At 43.3% G+C, this 22,040-nt stretch overlaps 1 protein-coding gene across 13 annotated transcripts in view; it reads left to right on the forward strand.

The window, feature by feature from the left end:
• LOC119902695 (disks large homolog 1-like) overlaps positions 1–22,040 on the forward strand; it is a 163,271-nt gene that overhangs the window by 18,275 nt on the left and 122,956 nt on the right. The window contains exon 1 of one of the 13 annotated variants that reach the window (XM_038719050.1): positions 9,535–9,778. The exons of the other annotated variants lie outside the window; for them this stretch is intronic. Coding sequence (XP_038574978.1) covers positions 9,749–9,778 — 30 coding nt within the window. The 5' untranslated portion in view covers positions 9,535–9,748. Of the gene's footprint in view, positions 1–9,534; positions 9,779–22,040 lie in introns of those variants that run through there. 13 annotated transcript variants of the gene reach the window in all.

The raw sequence follows: 22,040 nt of genomic DNA on the forward strand, positions 1-22,040 counted from the left end.
ATGGGTTTCTCGGTAAAAGAACAGCCCTCTGTAAAAATAGAGAATATTAAAAATAGATCATACCTTTCAAAACATTACATGATGACTGAAGGTTGTTATCGCCACTCTGTCTGATGTGAACCGCTTCAGGCGAGCAGCAGGGACTGAGCGCTCAACACTCTTTCAAGTGTTTTATACTGAAGCGATAAACTTTTCATCTGAAGCCGTGTTCAGTATCATGAGCGTGACGGTGTGCTCGTCCATATGGAGTTTTAATGATATAAGACCATGAAAGGCCGACCTGCTGTGTCGTCTCTCTGCTTGTTTCTGTTTCTGGCTGATCATTATGTTGGTGCTTGATGCTGGCTGTGCATTTTTATGTTTCTTGGCATGGAGAGGATGTGTTGTACTGGCATAAAAACCATGTGACACGAATTGAATGTTTGTAGTCAAATAGGCAAAACAAACTGATCTCAACACAGTTGATGACAAGATTTACAGCACATTTGTTCCCAAACATCTAACAGAGACTCGAGGTGTTTTCAGAAGGCGAGCGGTTGCTGATGCCGCCTCCATTGTTTCGATAAACAAGCTGACCAATGAAGAGAAATAGTTTTGGAGCAACATCAAAGTTCGTTCGTCCTGTGTGGGCCAATAAACATCGTTTAGTTAGCAGAATCTTCTATTTTAAATAGTTTTAACTAGTTGAGAAGCATCATGAGGTTAGCATAAGCAGGTGGGGTCAACCTGAAACGACTGACAGAATCAGCAACTATTTTGAAAATTCATGTTTTATCAACATGTTCTTTTAGAGAACCCTGACATATTAGCTGCTCCTTCCCGAGAACCCTGACGTAGTAGCTGCTCCCTCCCGACATATAGTAGCTGCTCCCTCCCGACATATAGTAGCTGCTCCCTCCCGAGAACCCTGACGTAGTAGCTGCTCCCTCCCGACATATAGTAGCTGCTCCTTCCCGAGAACCCTGACACATTAGCTGCTCCCTCCCGAGAAGTCAAACTTCCAGTCAGTAGTTGAAGGATGGTGGTCGACAGCAGATTTGGCCAGCTGTAGTTAATTAACACTAAGTCACTAATGAGTGAAACTATTTGCTTGTGTGGTGAGTCAGCAGCTGTAACTTCTGAGTCAGAGAAGACGTTTAAACCCCTCAGGACTCCTCCAGCCTGCAACACATGCTTTTGGCTGGGAGTTTAATTTTCTGCAGTTAATTTCTTTGACTTAAATCTCAACCATGAAAACAGCGATGCCACGAGAGGAACAAATTAAATCGAACAAAGAGATGGGTGTTCAGCAGGAGAGAGTCGTACTGTTGTTTCTCTCTGATCCCGTGTTTTCAGAACTTTTTATGGGATCATCCAGAAAATGGAAAATGATCCCCCAAATGTTACTGTGTGTGTCCTGGTATGAATTAGATTTTTAAAGCGGAAGTTTGTGGTGGAAACAACAGTTAACAGCTGGATTTATTGTTCAAATTTAGGATAAACACCTTGAGATGCACCATCTTGTTTTTGAAGCGGTCCTAACATAACTAATAACAATTACAACAACAGAGGAGTGACTAAATAAATACAATTATCAATCTCAGTTATCACATGTGTTTTTGTTGTTGTTGCATGAGGCCTGCTGTTCTGGATTAAAATGTGTCATCACCCAGTCATACCTGCATTCATACAGCTGATCGGAAGTGTTGTCAGCGCTGCCTGTTCCTGCAGACTCTGAACGCACCACATAGAGAGACCTCACTGATTCCTTTCTTCACAGCAAAATGTATCGTACAACATACACATGTTGTTTGTTAGGTAACAAGATTAGGGTTGGGTATGGTTAAAATTTCATCGATTATGATTTGACTTATGGAGTCTCGTTTCTGACTCCACAGATCTCCTTCATCCTCTTCGGAAGGACTCTCTTCTTCACGCGTTTTTGACGTAACAAATGAGGTGACGTTCGGTTGGCGTAGCAGCTCCTGGCAGATAAGAGACACTTTGATGGACTGTAAAATCCAATTTATACTTCTGTGTTAAATCTACAACGTAGGCTCTGCGTAGCCTCCTACCATACGCCGTTGTCAAAAATGTAACTCCACGGCGATGCAATGCGAACCGTAAGAACTGGTCGGCTGGGTAGCCTTGCAAAGCCTCCGAGCCAACAGGAAGTGCCCCGTGCTTTGAAGTAAATTTTACTAGCGGCAAAAACGGCGACTGTAACACAGTGGAATAATATATTTGAGAGTCCGGAAGTCGGCCTGCTCGGCTGGCAACAGTCAACTCAGTGGACGCTGTAGCGCTACCAGCAACTAGCGTTTGGCGTAGCTACGTACGTAGACCCGACGCTTCAGTCCGGAGCTGAAATATGCAGGAAGTTAGGAAGCGAGGTGCAGAATCCAAACGCATGGGTCTCTGAAATTTCTCCATACCCAACCCGAGACAAAATACAACATGTAAATCCGGCAGTTTTGTTCTTTTAAAAGAGCGAGGCAGTGCTGGAAAGAGTAAAAGTAGAAATACCGTAGTCTAAAAATACTCTGTGTGAAGTTAAAGCCCTGAAGTCAAAATGTTGCATAAGGAAACAAACAATTGCCCATTTAATTGTTATATATTCTGTTTTCATCACCAATGAATACACAAGAGTGTTTTTAATACTGTAGTTCATCAATGTGGAGCCACTTTCAGATACAGTATGTGTGTACTACTTAGTTTTATTACTGCATTACATTATGATCTAAAGTCACTGTCAAATACATGTAGTGCAGTAAAAAGTACAGGATTAGTACTCTGACATATTGGGTTAGAAGTATAAAATGGCATAAAATTTAAATACTGAAGTAAAGTAGAAGTATTTTCCCCACTGCAGAGTTGGCGTGTGACAGGCTAGTAGTTTTAAAGAGCGTGAGTTTTACTCCATACAGCTTCAGCGTTTTCTTGTTGTGAGTGAAAGGTTGTCTTTATGTTTTTTTTGCTGACGTCATCAAGTTCCCATTAACCATACTGGTCTTTAGTTTCAGCCCACAGTACCCTCCTCAGGTGTGGGTCACACGGACCCTCAGGTGAACTGCCAGGTGAGAGAGGGCTTCCTCTTGTGGATTTAGCCGACTAAAGTCCCGCCAGGATGAATCAGTTTATAAATCTCGTTTGTCTCAGACACGTCTGACGAATGTGTGTAGTCATGCATGTACTGACAGTAGCTGATCTACACTTGCAACTAGGGATGTCACGATGCCAGATATTCAGTAGTCGATTCTTGATTCCCAATTAGATACTAAGGTAAGAAAACTAAACACTAAATCTCATGTACTTCGACATAAAAACATTTGAACATCTAACAGCTGTGAGAGGATGTCCAGCTGTTGATATTAAAACCTTACACTGTGCATAATTCATTCATTTTCTTAACGTCTCCACCTGTACTGGCAGTGGTTTGAGATTTGTGTGTTGGGGGGGGGGGACGTCTGCCTGAATCAGCTTTCCAAGAAGTCCAGGCTTTTACACGGAGCTGTTGACCAATGCAAAATATTAAATTTCTTCCACGTGTTGGACCTTGAAAAACGAGTACCGTCATGTTTTCAGAATATTGGTACTCGTGACATCCCCGTGCAGCTGTAGTGATTAAAGATCAGAAACACATTCAGGAAACGAGAGCTCGAGAAAAGGTTTGGTAACTGTCAGTTTGTGTTTTGACTCCACCCGCCTGGCACTGAAGCAGTCTGAAAACAAACCACACAGACTCTGTGCAGACCCAGGTGTGTTGTTTGCATTGAACTCCTTCTCTTTCTTCCCTCTCTTCTCTGATTGTAAACTCACGTCGTCGCTCGTAGGACTCCCCCCTCCTAAACGAAATCCTGCACACGTTGGCTCAGGCCAAACGCCCGCCGGGCCGTGACGGACAAGTAAGTACTGGACGCCTGCTGTTGGTGGGAGGGGGTGTCGTCCACCTTCGCCGCATGTCCCATCCAGTCCTCATGTGCTTGGGACCATCAGAGGGGCCAGGGGGTTCTGGGTCCAGGGGTCAGGTTCAGGTTGACCCAGATGGCCTCAAGGTGTCGCTGATATAAAGTGGAGTCTGAGTGTGACCGAAGTGAAACCGGAGAAGAAATCCTGTGTTGTGGCCGAGAAGCAGCAGAGAGACGACTAAATGAGACCCTCTGAAGTAAAACAGAATTCAGTTTTAAAGCCGACTGTAACGTATCCTCAGTTTTAGTTCATTAATTATGACTTTTGAACAATGTGAAGCATTTTTAAAATGCCTTTGCCTCAGGATGTGCTGTATTTTTGTTGGGGCTGGAGGCCAAAACAAGATCTATCTGAATAAAAGGTAATTTAATAAATATAGACTTGGAGCTAGATATTGAGAAAGAGAAATATGATAGATGTATAGATAGAGAGATACAGTAGCTAGAGAGAGCGATACGATGGAGATAGAGAGATGGTAAAATATATTACTTAAAATTTTTTCTGTATATCTCTTGTCAAAGCCACCAGACTCCATTGATAAAAACAGTGATTCTACCTTGCAGAACACAGGAGTGTCTGGTCTACCGCTGCCTCGGTTGGTTAGTTTGTTTTTATTATTTTGGGACTTTGTTGTTTTTGTTTGTTTGTGTTAATGTGAGATTTTGGTGTTTTAAAAGAGTTTAAAAACACCAAAGTGACACAATAACACAAACCTAAACGGTAAACAGCGATAGACCGGAGAGGTAAAATGATTGTTTTTATCAGTGGAGTCTGGTGGTTTTGACGAGAGCGACGGTTTCAGGTTAAACAAAAAGGTACTTCCTTTTTAAAAAAAAGCTCTCTGTAGGGATCCTTTCCATAATGCTGTCAGACAGTTGGAATAACAATCTGAGCCTGTCAGCAGCAAAAACAAGAACTTTAGTGGACGCACTTTTGCCCACAATAACACTGCAGACGAGTTTGACAGCTGCCAACTGCAGTGTGCTCGTTTAATACTGGAGCAGTGTATGTTCATTCAAATTTTGATGAAAGAAAGTTTAAGTAACCTTTAGACTTAATATAGAAATCTAAATATAGAGGTGTAAAATGCTCCACATGTAGAAGATTTGAGATTCAGTAAACAGTGTTTAGTAGTTCCTGTGCAGACAGATGTTCTGACTTCATTCTGCTGCACACCCGTCTGCCAGATGTGCATAAAGCAGTTAGTTTAAGACATATTTAAATGTAAAAGCTCGTCTGATGGTCTCTGTTTATAATGTTTTAGTTCCAGCTGCTTCTTGCTGCTGCGGCAGGATTTCACCATTGGTTTCATATTTTAATAAAACGACTTCCAGATGCAGCTGAACTGAGAAGAAACGCAGCGACATGTTGAGGTGGTTTGTGTTGGCTTCAGGGGTCATGGTTCATTGTTCTTCATTCATTCTGGTTCATGTTGTCGGGTCTGAACAGTACACCTCCTGTCCTCAGAGCTGCGAGCACACGGACGCAGACGCATGAAGAGCTCGTCCGACAGGGTGAGATTAGGACCTTAGAAAGCAAGGTGTGGCCCACGCCCCGTAGAGTGGACATCCCTTGTAGACATGGACCTTTTTATTCTGTTACAAACACGGAGGCAATAATAAAAAGTAAAAGCTCAGTGTTAGTTTTACTGTAAGACGAACACATCAGATCCTGTAAGAACTTTCAAATGACGACGCATTTTACCTCCTAGGGCTAAAACGCCACAAACGCTTTTAAATCAGTTTATTTGTAATTTTGCCTTTTCAAAACAAGATTAATTTAACTTGTTTCAGTGTCACAGATCCAAATGTAAATTATCTATAATATATCATTTAAATCTCATTATGATTTTGGCTTCAACGTTTAAAAAAACAAGTTAATGGAGATAAAAACAATCACTGTGGGATGACGTTACGCAATGTTTTGTCTCGTGGTATAAATCCAGCGCACCCTTTCCTTTACAGCAAAGCCCCCCCAAACCCTAACTCCGTCTCAGCCAGGCTGTGATGTTTGGTTCAGCTCGAGCCAAGGTGGCGGGCTGTAACTAACTACGACTAAACGCCTTCAGCATTTCACGCTGCAGAAATGAGCCTAGCAGCCAGCTCAAAGCTCAACAAATGACAAATTACTTTTACTTTACCCGAGCTGTTCAGTGTTGCTTTTAAAATACTGGGGTAATGCGCATACAATCATTTAAAAAAATAAAAATAGCATTCATTTTTCAAAGTTCAGTAAGTGCATGATGTTTCCTAAATCAAGTAATTGTGTTTAATAATCGTGATCTCAACATCGACCAACGTAATCGGGCTTGTGAATTTTGCCATAATCGAGCCGCCCTATTGCTCCGAAGCTTCTTTAAGCTGATGTGATTTCGGGAGGAAGGAAGTTAAAAATAACACTAAATCATGATTTATAGTTAGTGGAATAACCCATCCAAACCCACTTCCTGCTACGGAAGCTGCGAGTAAAGTGGACGTCTTCTGACCCACAACGCTAGTTCTGCTTCAGAATCAGGGTTCCCTCAGAGAGACTGGAGCTGTACTGGTGTTCAGGACCTTCGTGGTGGTGGTTCATGTGGTTCACCTGCAGGTTGCAGTCATGCCTCGACTCTTCGGGCTCCTGTTTGTGTGTTCATGTTGTTCTGCTTTGAGTCGGCCATCATCACATCTGTTTGTGTTTAAAGTCGTTAAGCAGAAATGACTGAATGTTAAACTGGTGTTGAGCGGAGAGGTTCATATAGGTATACGGGTTATTTAATGATCACTGTTATCCTTGTATTTATGCAAATGATAATCAAACTGCACTTGCACAGCTGTGATATCTGCAGTCGGACAGCTGGCGGTAACATCTGGTTATAAAACGTTACTGAAGAGTGTAAATGAATCTCCTGAGCAGGGAAACACCCGCAGCTGTTACGACTGTCTATTTAAAGTTTGTTAGACGGCTTAATTTAATGTTTGACAGCACGTGAGCCTGTTACACTCTGAATGTGCAGCTTGAAGAGTCATCGTTGGTATGGAAGCCTGTGGGTGCCAATATTAAATAATTTACACTTTTAGCTTTTTTCACTTTGAGCACCGAGAGAAATGCTGGTGCTGAACAGTGAGACAGAAGAAGAGACAAGATAAGGAAGGTGTGAGTTTGACTCGCTGCCATTTAACGTTGGCTTTTTCGCTGCCTTTTGTTCGTCAACACGTTCAACTTTTCATAGAGCCGACGCGCTTGTCAGTTACTTTTTGTCAACTGACCAATCACAGCCTGGATGGGGGCGGGACATTAAAAAAGTTTGACGTGCTTCACCAAATCATTAAATGTTGAACAATATGATTATTGATAAGTTAGTACTGAGCATTAGAGCATTTTGCTTGCACGAGGATTTAATGAATAAAAAACAACACAGAGTAATGAAACCGCTGTAACTGGATTTAATATTCAACTAGTGGTAAAAAAGTATACTTTATAATGAATGTACTGTTATTCTAGCAGTAAACTATTAACTAAACATTATAGTCTTTATATAATACACTCATGTACAGTTGCTCCTCCAGGTCGTGGATAGAGACTCTGCATCAGACAGATGTATGCTGAGCCGGTGGGCCAAATTTTCTGCTTCGAGCTCCCCTTGTAAATTTTTACTCGTTATTGTTTAACTTTGTTCAAGTTGAGAAATACATTCCTTGATAATTAAGCAAGTAGACTCACAGTACCGTTTGTTCAATTATAATCGCAATGTGACTTTTCCTCCAAATTGTGCAGCCCTACTCTATAGTAACTTCAAATGAAAAATGACATTCAGTATAGCCCTAGCTAGCTGCTTCACACACGTTTAATTTTCATGTAAGAAAATAATCACTGCAAAAAAGAACCTTCAGTGACGAATAATTTTTCAGTGTACCAACAAACCGATCAGCTAAATCGACCAGACGTGACCGATCCACATTAACAGTCCTTCTGTCAAACGGTCGGCAGAAGTCACACAGATGAATTACAATAATAATATTAATCACCTGAAAACACCTGGTACGGAAGCCCCAATAGGCCAAACATTCATACATTTTATTGTAGTTATTTAGTAAATAAAACTAATGTTTGGCCTCTTGGAGCTTCCGTAACCTGGACGTATACAGAGAGCTCAGGTGTTGGATCGGTACCTCGGTATTGGTTGATAAACGGAGAGCTGTAAAACCTCCAACTACATAACTAGGGTGAAAAATAAAATATTGATTAATCAGGTAATTTCGCTGATTCCAGTTCATTTTCTTGAGTTGATTTTTAAATTAAAGGTGAAATTTCTCTTGAGCTCCAGTGTGTAAAAAAACAAAACACCTGGCTGCATCACTTCCTGTGGCAGCGCTCAGTGTTTTATAAGCAGTCATGAGACGCCATGTGATGACACACACGAGGCGGGGACGCCGACATATGACAGATTCATGGAGCTGTGAAATATTCTTATGTGAGTCCCACCCGCCCACGCTGCCTCGACTGCTGCTGCAACACGCTCTCTTCCTCTTCCTCCTCCTCCTCCTCTGCCATTTGGCGTTGAGTCATGCATATAATAACAAGCCGTCAGTGCGCTTTAAAGTTGGCGTGCGGCTGAAGACGTCACCTGGACATGTTGCTCATTCCTATTAGGGATGAGTTTGAGGTTTGAAGTTAAAGTGGGACACCTCGCCGCTTCTTGGAAGCACGCCATGCAGTGTTTAGAGCTGAATCGATTAGTCGATTAAATGATTGATTGATTGACTGACAGAAAGTGAATTGGTAGCTGTTTCTATGAATCCTTTTTGAGTCTTTGTCCGGGTAAAAAAACAAACGCTTTTAGTTTCCTGCCTCTCACGTGTAAGGATCTGTTGTAGATGTTTAGTTCTACACATTCCCATTTTAATGAAGTTTTAACTTAATGCTATCAAAGTTATTCGCTGAACTTTTGGTTCGATGCGTAATTGCATTATTATTTTCTGTTCTCACGCTGTCCTCGTTTGTTTGTGAATGAACATTCAACTCAATAATAAATCATGATGACATTTGAATGCAGCTTAAGGTTTTAAAAGGAGGATGAGAGCTGAGAGAGGAGCTTTACAACGTGTTTAAAGTATTTTTTCTTTACTGGTAAGGCCATATTTAAGTCCACATGTTATGTTAAAGGTAAATAAATTGTTTTCAGGTGTCTTGTTCAAACTGTCAGAGGTTTTTGGGTGTGAAGCTCAGTTAATGTTCGTCTTTATGAGTGTAAACAGACCTGCAGAGATGCGCCTGTGTTCAATTAGACAATCAGGTATTCCAATGTTGCCTTCAAGGCTGTTGGAATAAATTTAGATTTATAGCCCACGAACAAGGGGGTGTGATAATGACGCCTTAATTACTGAGGTTTCACATTGAAATAAAAAACCTTCTTATAATATTTCCCATGAGCTGCTTCAGTACTACATGTAAGACCACATGTAGTTTAGCTTTTACTAGTTTTACGTACTCTTCTGCTCAGGATAAATGTCAAGAGATTAGATTTCCCAGCGCTCTTAAACGCAGCCTCAGACTCGAGGAGCCGGGGCTCAGTGAGCGCTGCTCCCGCTGGGCTCCGGATACCGGGACGGAGGAGGACCGGGGGAGGGATGAGGCAGCTCTCCGGTGAGCTCACACTCTCTCGCCGGTAGATAGCGGCTGTCGGTCGGTCTGTGTGTGAATGTTACGGTATTTATTAAGGAAACCGTGAGCCAACTGCCCGGCTGGAGCTCGCGCGGCAGGACGGGACAGCGCGCGATGAGATGCTGATGTTCCCGGGCTTTACACTCGCCTCAGAACGATGGACTGCATCTGTATTGTCACGACTAAGGTAACGCCTGATTAAAACTCATTAAATCCCCTCACACAAACACTGTAGACGGTGGAGTTGCTTAATTATGAGTTGATGTTTAATTCGGCGTGTATCTGATCCACCAAACAGCGAGCATTTCAGTAATTTATCTACTTTTTGAAACGGTTCGCTTCGCACAGACGTGGTCTTCCCTCCACTAAAATAGCGTAGCTAACCAACGGAGGCTGGTGGTGGATTCTGCCGTCTAATTTAACAAAAGTTAAAGTTGTACGTCAATATAGTTAATATTTATGCTTTATATCGATGCCGAATTGAATACAAAACGGTTGACATATGAAGGATGCTATGTTGTGTTTTTTTCAGCGATGCCTGATTATGGTAAAGTAAGGAATTGTTAATTTGTCATATTTCTTAATGGTAGTTTGGCGTAGCGTTTTCTCCGGAGAGCGCAGGAATTTTAATTTTATTAGACGGCAGTTTGTTTTCTTTTTAACGTTTTGTCACCACGATAGAAATTTCAGACAGCTACTAAAATAAGGTGACTTGTTTGACTTGAAGATAGCTGTTATTTCATTTGATAAGTGGTTTGCTAATCCGTGCATTTGTATTGATTACTGAAGATGGGAAATTATCAGCTGATTGAACTCGTTTATTTTATCCAGTGTGTTTTTATTATTAAACACAACGTGCTTTATGGTGTTGTTAATGACTCCTGATGACAGTTGAAAGCTCAGCATCTGCTTTGTCTTTTAGCTTATCTTATTATAAGTCACATTATCAACATTTATTGATCCAGAAAAAGCAAATAATGCTCTGTATTACCTGATCTCATCCCTCTGTGTGGAAGGAAAAGTTCATTTTACACACACATTACTTCAGGTGGACGTCTTTGAACCAGTGACTCTGTATCATCAAAGCACTCCTGGAAAACCTGGAAAATTCTAGTCTCTCAGATCTGGAAAATACCTGGTAGGTGGATGAGAGAAGATGTGTTCAGGTCCGTAGTAGGTTCAGATGTTGTTTTAGTGGTCGAAGGTGTTGTCAGTGGACAGCTGTGTGAATTGTAGCTGTGTTTTTCCCCACACATTTTCTGGACAACCTGGAAAATTAAGACTTAAGATCATCTTAGCTGACATCCACTTCAACAAGGTCAACAGTGAGCATTCAGCGTCGTCTTCTGTTTTCTCTGGTCACAGTTACAGCATGTCTTAGTCAATTTACATTTAACTGAAATTTAGATTTCAACACCTCGCTGAACACTAGAGAGATCATTTTAATCCATTGCAGTGCATTCGTTTCTTTTCTAGTCTTGTAACGTAACAAATCAGTCCAGACATAACAATGCCATAACACAGATGCCACAAAGAAGAAACATGTAGTTCTCAAACTCAAGTATATACTTTGCTTTTTGCATTTCAATCATTGTTTTCCTTCGAACCCAGAATGTAATATAACCCCTAAATCCACTGAATGTGTTTAGTTTTGACAGACCTGTCTTATTGTCTCTCTTGCATATTTGCTAAGATAAACAAAAGGATTTCAATTCTAATCGGTAGAATAATCAATCACTAAAATAATCGATAGCTGCAGCCATACTGGTGTCTTTGACTCTCTGTGCGTCCGTTTGCTTGATTCCCTCGCCGTCTTGTCATGTGGCGTCTGAGCGGACTGCAGGTTGCTGGTTTGTGACCAGTAGCCCAGATTCACACTGGAGCTTGGGATCAGGACCCAGGTCGCCAGTCCATCACAGGACCACAGCATAGAAAAAGGCAACCAGGCACACGCACACCTAAGGTCAATTTAGGGTCACCAGTCAACCTAGACTGCATGTCTTTGGACGGCGGGAGGAAGCCGGAGCACCCGGAGAGAACATGCAAACTCCACACAGAAAGGCCGGAGCAACCGGGGTTTGAACCCACGACCTTCTTGCTGTGAGGCGTTGGATTAAATTTAGATGAATAAATGATTTATAAATGAAGTAAAATGGTCACATGTTGAACTACTGCAAACATTTTCTTCAACCATTACTGCTACCACTGCTTAAAATGATAAAATGTATTTCCCTAGAAGAACTCAAGTGTCTCGAACGCACTTGTGTTTAACATCAATCATTCTTCTCGACCAATCGCAGCCTCTGAATGCTCGGCGTGTGTGCGTCAGGTGACCAGACTGGAATCGGGTGAGATCGGAGCAGAACAGAGCGTCCGACGTTGGAGAGGAAAATCTTAATATTCAGCGGGGGAGTCGGTGCTGATGCTGGAGTCCTGGACCTCCTGCTGGTCCAGGATCAGAGTCCTCCAGGCCTTCAGCTCTCTTTCTGAAATCCCATTTCTGTGTGCCGTGTCCTCGTCCCGCTCGCCTCTGATCTGCCCCACAATCCCCCTCTCTGCCTCTTCCTCCCTAAAAACTCACCATGTAAATATTCAGTAAATCCCTCTGATGTCTGGCTGACCTTTTGACCTTTGACCCTCCGCCTTGTTTCTCGCCAAACCAGTAGGATTTATTTCCCGTGAAACTTGGCGGTGCTCGTGTGTCGAGGTGCCTCGTTTTCATTAATTAGTTAGATTAAACTCTTGACTGCTAAACGGCCAAAGATGGTTTATAAAAGAAGGAGGCGGACGGCGTCTTTGACTAAATCATCTCACGTTAGCTCGCTGTGTCAGCTGACTGCTAACCATCAGTCAATCACAACCCTCCAGTTAAACATCACATCAATGTTTTTATCACCCCGATAGGACGTCCGGAGCAGCTCGTCCTGTTTCAGTCTGTGATGTTTAAAGGATTTTTTTAAATAACGGTCATTGGAGCAGATCAGCCCTGTTCAAACACTCATTTTCTAAAACTCCTCACGTCTTTTTCAGGCAAAAACTAAATTAGTTAAATGTCTAATCAGAAAACTTTATTGATCCCTGAGGGGAAATTCTTTATTACAGATACTTGCTTTCACTCCAAGGCATAAAAGGAATAGAAAGAAGAGTAGAAGTTGGTAAATGGAGAACATAATCTTAGAATATACTAAATAAATAATGTGGGAATGTTCGGTATTATACATTATTAGCAGTAGTGTAATGATAATGAGTCGTAACGTGATGTCACCTGAATATAAACACAGAAGGTTACACAATATGTGACCGTGCTGTTCAGCAGGTGAACAGCTTTCACTGTATTGATCTGTCAGACTTTAGTCCTTCAGCTTGTGTGACTGTAGATTTGAACGCTCATCTGCAGTTTGTGACGCAACAGAAGTTCAAAGTTAATCTCTACATTAATCTACAGACGCTCTTCAGATCCCTTCCTCTACCCTGTGTAAAGAAAGATTCAGTAAAGACATTTGATGCCTCAGGGGTTTTGAACCAGCAACCTTCGTTCTGCTCTAATCTACCCCCCCCACAGACCAGGTGTTGGCTCCCCAGGTGCAGCCGGTGTGTGTTTGTAGGGCAGCGCCTCAGTGTTGGGACTATTTTCAGCTCCTTATTAACTGCAGCTCTGTGGCTCAGCAGGACCAAACACACAGTTAGCTGACGCACACACACAACGGCTCGCCATGCCGAGGGCGTTACGTGTGAGGACACGGGCTTTACACGTCCACGCTGAGGCTGACGGTCCTCCCACACGTTTAAAATGACGTCTTCCCATAAATAAAGCTGATTTTAGTCTTAAAAGTGAAGTGAATCGGAGTTCATGTGACTCTGACGTCACTCTGCAGCGGCCGGCTTCACGGTTGACCCTTCGCTAAGCCACGCCCCCCTTAGTTACTGTTGCTAAGTCTGACAAACTGCTGCCAAATGTTGTCAAACTTGTTGGAAAAAGATCTTTAAAAAATACAGCCAGAAAAAACTAGAAAACGACTCTTTAAATCAGTCAGTGGAGCGTAGCCACGAAAGTGTCGGACCTCAGTAAGAGAGAGTCCTATACTGCGCTGTGATTGGCCAGCTCTGTATTCAGGGCGTGGCTTAGCGAAGGGTCAGTTATGCGCTGGACATCTAAAACCACTTGGAGGAGCGTAGCTGCTAACTACCTTTGCTGAACATGCATTAAAGGCGGGATGTTTTTTTTTTTCGATTCACAGATGTCAGAAATCAGTGATCTAAATGTTAGTCACGTGACTTGACACGCCGTGGTGTGCTTTTTAAGGGAAAACACAGTGGGGAATTAAAAAAGCGAAATAACCCACATGTTGAAATTGCTTTGGTTAGAGGTTCATTGGTTTTGAATACTTGTCATTTAATCGTCGGGCCCTCGTGTTGTGCATGACGTTATTATTTTCTTCACTTAGAGCCCGGTTCTCTGGGCAGTATATCCTAATCGAGCGTTAAGCAGCGTGAACGCAGCCTTGGAGCAGAACAATCTGATCTTGTGCACAGTGAGAAGTAATTTAGGCGTGGCTCCTCTCTAAGATCTGAATCTGGTTCTTCACCAGAGGGTGAGCTGCAGTCGGGTTTCTTCACTCTGTACTGACTGTCTGCAGCAGCTGTGTGGGTATAAGACAATCAGAAGATGACCACGTACAAAGCTGCAGGGGCTGATGGGAATGTTGATCAGCTGTTTACCTGCGGCGTGCTGATGGATGAACTCCTCGCTGGGCTCTGCTCTCGTGGGAAAAGCGTGACTTCATTATTTATGGTGATTGCCGGCCGCCGCAGCATAAGTTTCGATTTTGCTGCTTGAAAAACGGTCACCATTGTTTCTAGAATCTTAATTTAGATTCTCATCTATCATTATTTGTTAGTATGAAATGAATACTGCGTGAGAAAACTGATGCGTGATGTGACGGCGTGAGTCTCGAGGGTGTGTTTTATGTAAATGTTTTTAAACTCTGCTCGATGGGATTGAAGACAGTTGAATCCTGCGTGCAGAGCGAGAAACACAACCCTCTGTTCGACCCTGGTCTCTGCAGAAACACCAGTCATACAAGTCAAAGGAGGGAGCAGGAGACCTGTTCCTGAAAAGTCACGTATTGTCAAATTAATCCTAAATATAACTTGCATTAAGCTGCAGGGACTGAACAGTTATTAGCACAAAGATAATGTGCAAATATTTACAGTATAAAGAACGTTATGTGCAAACAGACAGGTGACTGTGAATGTGGTGTTGATCTACAATGTTGTTGTTGACACAAATCAACTGAACCCTCACTGCGACGACAGAAGCTCAACCATCTCTATAAACTGTGACGTCCTGATCTGAGGAACGGATTTATATCGGTGTGTTGTGTGTTCTCAGTGAGGCTGATGCGTCCTGAAGGAGGAGCGCCCGAGCGTGTTAAACTAACAGTCAGCACGCTGCCAGCAGACTGCGGGGAGGTGAGCAGAACAGAAGGAGAGGTTAGAGAGGAGGAGGAGGAACAGAGAGGATGCTGGGAAGGCGTGGGCGGGGCGCTCGGATGAAAACAGAAAGGAGAGGAGGGGAACTGGCTCTCTGTTCCGCACGCTGTCTGGACGTCGTGACCTCTGACCTCCGGTAATGATATTTCATTTTAGGACGAGGAGCTGGATGTTAAATTGGCAGGTTTCCAATGGGAGTTCTGTATTACAGAAAATAAAATCTGTGTTCTGTTACAGTAGAAGCAGCAGCGTTGAGCTTTGACATTTATTTCAAGTTTTCAGGCTCTATCTTGGCAGTGCCTGAGCCCCCCCGTCACTCACAGCGACCGGCTCTTAATTATGCATAACTTTAAGCCTCATTATAATTTAAATGGGTGAGTTATGTAACAATTCACCACCGTACATCTGCCATGGACGAGAGGGACCAAACCCAGGCTGAAAACAACATGGGGCTCTGTGGGGACCGGGGCCTCAAGTGGCCATTCAAGGAACTGCAGTTTGCGACACTTTTGGTTGCTGGAAGTTACGGCTTGGCGTCAGTGTGTTGTGAGGAAGGACGTGTGCCTGCAGTGTATTTTTTACGTGTCAGACGAATTTATAAAAGGCTCTCGAGGACTCGCCCCGACGATGAAGGCGTCAACCTGTGTTCACTAAAAATGGGGGTTTTGGACAGTTTGACAGACAGAAGCCGTCTGAAGACTCGCTGTCGGCTTAACTTGTCGTCATTTTGGATGTTTCAGTCTTGACTTGGTTTATTACAATATACAAATATGAAATTGAGAGAATAGTAATATTTACATCATAGATGAAACAGTGAACCTAAACATGTGTCAGCTGTTCAGTGAAATGTAAAAATGTGTTTTAATTTCTTTATTTGTGGCCCTTTTTGGTGGCGGGTCGGCCTGTAGTAACGGAGAGACAGCGGGACGGTAACTAGGGCTGCAGCTAACGATGATTTTAGTAATTGAGTATTCTGCAGAGTTATCGTTTAAGAAGTACTTTTGCTCGGCGGCGCGCACCCGCCTTCACTCGATCACAGCGTAAGCGCGATGTGCGACGGTAATAAACGTCCGTGTGAATTAATCAGCCCCAACAGAAACGCTTTGGTAAACTGCAGTCTGCTCTTTTTTCATTTAAAGAATTTCAGCCATGCAGAAAACTGTTTTTGCACAAATTGAAAACAAATCGTTAAAGTGGCTAAAAATGCTCTTAATAATTATTTGCAGTCATCTTGTAACGGCCCGTTAACTCTCACAGGTGAACAACAATAAAAAAGGGTAATGATGATAATTATTCTCATTAATATCATTTAGTTGTTTCTGACTTTCACGTTCAGCCGTCTGTGGATCTTTCTGCGGTGAGTTCGGCGTTGGTGTGACGTTTTTACAGCCCAGCTGCTTCAAAGAGGCGAGTCTCCCTCCTCTTCCTCCTCTGATCCTGTCTTTCATGGTCGTCTCTCCCCCCTGGGTCTCTCTCCCCCTCTCTCCCCATTTGTATTCCTGCTGATGGAGAATCTCTGTGGTTTTCCTGAATATTAAACTGAGCTGTCACATCTGCAGCAGCCGCGCTGAATAATGCATTCCCCTTTTGTGTTTGTGAGTTCGAGAGAGAGAGACGTGAATGTTGTTAACATGATGTGTTTCCAGTTATTAACTGATCGTTCTAGTCAGTCAGTACGTGTAGGGTTTGAGCAGCTTTGAAGAGACGACAAAGTGCTAAACGCATCTTTACGTGATTAACTCTCTGCCGCCGGTTTCACAAAGATAGACTATGGCTGAGATACAGTAGATAGTCAGACTTCAGATAGACGCCTAAATCACTGCAGTCATTGCACAAAGCACTGAAGACCCTGATCTCAAGTAGGACTACACTGCAAGGAATTCTGGGTAAAATAAGACTCGATAAATGGTGGATTGAACAGGCGCATCCAACCTCTCGCTGCAGTTTCCCCCAGCGGAAATAATGTGTTTGTTGAAGCAGTATAATAGTTGAAAGGACATTTTACTTGGAGAAGTCATTGCAGTGTGTGGCAACAAAAAGGAATGCTAGATTTGGTAAAAAAAAAAAAACTGCGACGACAGTAAACGGCGTTAAGCCTAGCGTTGAGCGGAGCGTCGAAGATGTACAGAAAAGATCCAAGACCAAGGTACACAATGCCAAAGGAGGAATATTTAAGGAGGCGCAGGGCTCAGTGCTTCGTCCTCTTCGTTTTATTTCTAGGAGTTACTGTGGCCCCTAAAAACTCTTTCCCTTCTCTTAGCTCTCTCCGTAACATCGTCAGCAAACCACAAATCATCAGCCATTGGCCGTTTTTGGCTGTTATGTAAGTGATTGTTACTGGTGGTTACCAAGGTAACACAGAGGCTTAGACCTGAGTCGGCGTGGGGGTAAGGTGTCTGATTTGCATTAGACTAGTGTGTGAGCAATATAGACAGTAAGTGAAATAGCTTTGTGAAACTGGCCCCTGGTGGTCGTCTTCTTCTTCTTCTGCTGCATTGAGTCTCAAGGTGAGTTTTCTGGCCCCTGGTGGTTTGATCCTCGTCTGGATTAAACACACCCGCTGTTGGCACCAGAAACTGAAAGCTGTTGGATTGTAGGAATATTTTAGTCACGCTAACACACATTTTGCTGATTTAAAACCCGCACTGCATCGCAGATTTTCAGAAACCTTCACTGTAGATACTAGAAACCAGAGAAGAATCCAAATGAGCAGAATGAACCTCTCTTCTGCCTTTCGTCCGTAAGACTGCAGCGCCGGATGCCGTCTGCAGACTCGGACTCTCCCTCGGAGCTGTGTGCTGGTTTTTCTTGGCCCGGACTCGGCGGCTTTGTTTTCATGTGGCCTCTCATGAAGCCAGCTCTTTGTGTTTGCGGGGACAGGAAGTGCTTGACGTTTTGATTGACTCCGCTGCCTCCCACAGAGAGCAGATCACAGCGCTCGGGCTTCCTCGCTAAGAGCTTTTCCATGTGCCACTTTCCTCCTGAAACCTGCAGCCGGGTCTGATCCCAGATCGGCCAGTTTGCTCTCACTTCACGCCTTTTCTTACTCCCGCGTGCTATTTTGAGTGCAGAAGTGCGTTCACACTCACAAGCGAGGCAGAAAGCAGTGCTCTGTCGGATGTTTATAGTTTTTATCGCCCTGAAAAGGTCAAATTAACCAGAATTGTCAAGATTAGAGTTTTCCCCCCCTGTTTAAATCTTGTTTGTTCCACGACTCGTCATCTTGAGACCCCCAGGGGTCCTGACCCAGAGGTTGGAAACCTCTGATTCACCAGCCGGTCCAGAACGAAGGGACGTTCCCAAAATCAACTTTGTAGAACAATTTCAACTAGAAAACTTAATACTTCATCCTCTGCAAAATAAAAAAACAACACGCCAAAGGCTTACAGGTGCTGGAAAATGCTGCAGGTTTCCCAGGATTTCCAGGATGTGCTGTCAGAAGAATCTTCAAACGTGTGTTGTCGAAGACGGGAGGGTCACGCCGTCTTTCTACCTCCGGTCTGAGTCTGAACCTTCAGACTCGTTGCAGAAAGCGGTCCGGACGTAGTTTATGTCTTGCTGAAACAACCGGATGGACACTTCTCTCCATCAACGGCCGCCATCTTGGCTACGTAGCGGAATGGGAGGGAACCGCCAACCTGTTTGTCGAACAAGCCGGCAGATATTTTGGCGGGTGACCATCGTGGTCAAATAACGGCGTTGACGATCTACCACCACATCCGTGTTGGAGTTGAGATGGCGCCACGCTGTCGAAGTGTACACGGGGTACTGCGTGACGGAGGGAGACGCTGTTCAGCTGAGCAGGAGGCTGATGCTCAGTTAGACTCTCGGATTAATCTTCATAATCTGTTAGTCTGCTGATTCTGTTCTTTACTGATCGATCAGGAGATGATGAAAAATTCAGTTACTAAGAAACCACAATGTTTTTTTTGAAGTAGTTGCAGATTAATTTCTAATCCAATCAAGCCCGACTAATCGTTACAGCTCTGCGTCTTCCAGATTAAATGTAATAATCAGTTGGATCTCCAGTTTCTCCTCTCTGATGCAAATCTAAAAATATTAGGACCTACAGATGTTTACATTTTAATTACACACAGTAAATATTACATGTTCTGATATCAAGCTGAAGATGATTAAATTACTTATTTATTTTGCATGAATAGTTCGTTCTTCCTCTCGAGTGGAGCCAGTGAGCGCAGAGGATTCTGGGTAGGGAGTGGTGCTGAAATGCTGCAGACACGATGCCCCCCCCCCCCCCAAACCACCTCAGGGCGACACCTCGCCATCTGGGGCGTCACAGAGACAACACGTCCCTGCCAGACGGCCCTCTGGGACAGAAAGACACAACTAATAGACAAACGCAACCTGTGAGGAGCAGATTCTTCAAAGGGTCGTGGAGCTGGACGTTACAGCCAGCGACGTAGACCAGGAAAACTGTGTGTGATTACAGCAGCGTCAGAGATGTGCTCTGGTTTTTAACCTTGATGAATGCTTCAGAGGATTTAGGGGGAAGTGACCATTAGAAAGTTTTCTCCTCCTCGCCGTAGATTTATTGCATCAGATGTTTTTCTACCCGACTGCAGACGGAAAGAAACATGGAAACCAGGAAGGAAGAATATTTCAGGCTCCGGGGTGGAAAACAAAGTCATGGAAACATCAGTCTGCGGCCTGTTTGATGGCGTGCCGCCCCTGCTGCATGTTTGTGGTGGTGTTTCTGTCCACGCCGGTCTGAAGCGTGTCTTAAATTCACACAGACTTTGTTTTGAATATCTTGAAGTAGTTGCTGTTCAGATTTGTTTGGTTTGGAAGATGAAGACTGATAAATTTGCCTTTTTCACGCTGCTATTCAGTTATGTTGAATTTGAACAAGTTCAGTGCAAAATCCTTCATTTTTTGTTTGTTTAACCAGACTCCCTTTTAAGAAAAACAGTGATTTGACCTTGCAGAACACAGGCGCTGCTGGTCAAACGCTGCCTCGGTCGGTTAGTTTGTTGATGTTATAGTGTGACTTGGTGTTTTTAAAGGGTTAAAAATATCACAGTCACACATAATACAAACAAACAAAAACAACAAAATCACACAACAACATAAACTACCCGATGGAGGCAGCGGTGGACGAGAGGTAAAATGACTGTTTTTATCAATGGAGTCTGGTGGTTTTGACGAGAGCAACATGGCGGTTTTGATTAAACTCTTTACAGAAAGGTCTCTCTCTGTAGGGATCCTGTCCATAAAGCTGTCAGACACTTGGAAAACAATCTGAGAAAAACAAGAACTTTAGCGGACGCACTTTTGCCTTCAAGGATTACGCTGCAGACCTGTTTCACGGCTGCTCAGTACAAACCCAGAACAGGGCATGTCCCTCATAAAGAGAGTAAAAACGGATTTTCCAGTACAGCACTGAGCTGGTGTGTTTCCAGTGGAGCCAGCAGGGGGAGCCACCTCCACAGCTGTGCGGCAGTAACAGACTGACCACATAAAATCATCTCAAACCAAAAACACAGCAATAAAAAGCACATTTTAAGCATTTTTTCACTGTGTTAGAAAATCCGAGAGCTGACTGACCCAAGACCAGGGAGGACTACAGACCGGGTCCTGTGCGGCCCACACAAACGCATCTAAACACACAGACAGAGCTGCACTCTGGGTCCTGGTGTTGGAGTGTGTGTAAAAAAGCAGCGGGGTAAATTTAGAAGGCGGCCATCACATCTGAACCTGTCAGCTGCTGTCACTGTCACTGCACACGCTCAGTCTGCACTGCTGGAGTGTGTGTGTGATGAGTGACGCGTGTGTGTGCAGCCTGACTCAGGCTTTAATAACGAGGCGGCGGCGGCAGCAGCAGCAAACCCAGATGGAAGCTAATTGGTGCAAACTGTCAAATGTAAATCATTTTAATGGAGGCTTCGTCTTTGGGTTCTGGAGTTCCTCCTCCTGCCCCGAGTAACGGAGCCGCAGCAGATCATTGGTCTTTTAAGTGTTTTATTAAACTGTAAAATTTCACCTATTTTATTTATATTTTTTTAAATCTCACAGTAAAATGATTTCCTCGACGTTTTCCGAACTCGAGACAGCTGTTATCAGACACCTACAGCGGACACCTTGTAGTTTGTTTAGTCTTGTTCCCCTAACATCTGCTTTCATTGCTGAATAATTGATTATTGAAAAAAATGATCAGCCGGGAAAGGCATCATTACTACACATTAAACTTGTGTATAAAGTGTGAAGTTCACAATAACAATACATGCTTTTCAGATTATAAATCCCCAAATTAGTCGTTGCCTCTTTATTTAGCAAATACCAGCTTTTAAATGTAGCTTGAGGTTGTTTAAGGTGTTTGTGCTGCAGCCACAGAAAAGTCTCGTCATGGATTAAACGGGTACATATAGGAAGAACTAATACAGCTGATCTGTGTTAACAAGCAAATATTTTTGTTCAAAGAAAGGAAGAACTTCACGTCTTCCATTTGCCAAATTACGAGAGAGGACGAATTTGTAGCAGACAGCGTTTCACAAAGTTATAAAGTTCCTCTAACTCAACAACTCACAAAAACTCTGTAATTTTTGAAGGGAGTCTGGTGTGAATCAGCCGACAGAGATGTAACGACCAGGATCATGTGTGTAATGATTCTTAAGAAGTCATTGCTGAAGAGAAAATGTACAATGAGGTACAGCCGCTAACGTGCAGTAATGTGGCCTTTAAAGGTACTTATTGTACTGCATTTCCAGCCCTGTGTTGTAGTTCTCAGTTCAGTTCTCTTTAAAGATCTTTAATTTGAGTGGACGCTGGTTTCATGAGGCTTCTCAGGAAAGTGTCCGTCACTCGTTGGATCTGAAGCTCATTGTTCTGTTTTTAATTGAAAGTGTTTTTCAGTCGAAGCTGCCTGTAGTTAGATTTCCTGTTCTGTGTTTACTGCTTTTGAAATCTGAATGTGTCACATGTGGCGTGGACCTCGCAGC

This window comes from Micropterus salmoides, unplaced genomic scaffold (assembly GCF_014851395.1).
Source record: "Micropterus salmoides isolate LMB-PRFRI ecotype aquatic unplaced genomic scaffold, ASM1485139v1 Ms_hic_scaffold_14, whole genome shotgun sequence".
Lineage (NCBI taxonomy): Eukaryota > Metazoa > Chordata > Actinopteri > Centrarchiformes > Centrarchidae > Micropterus > Micropterus salmoides.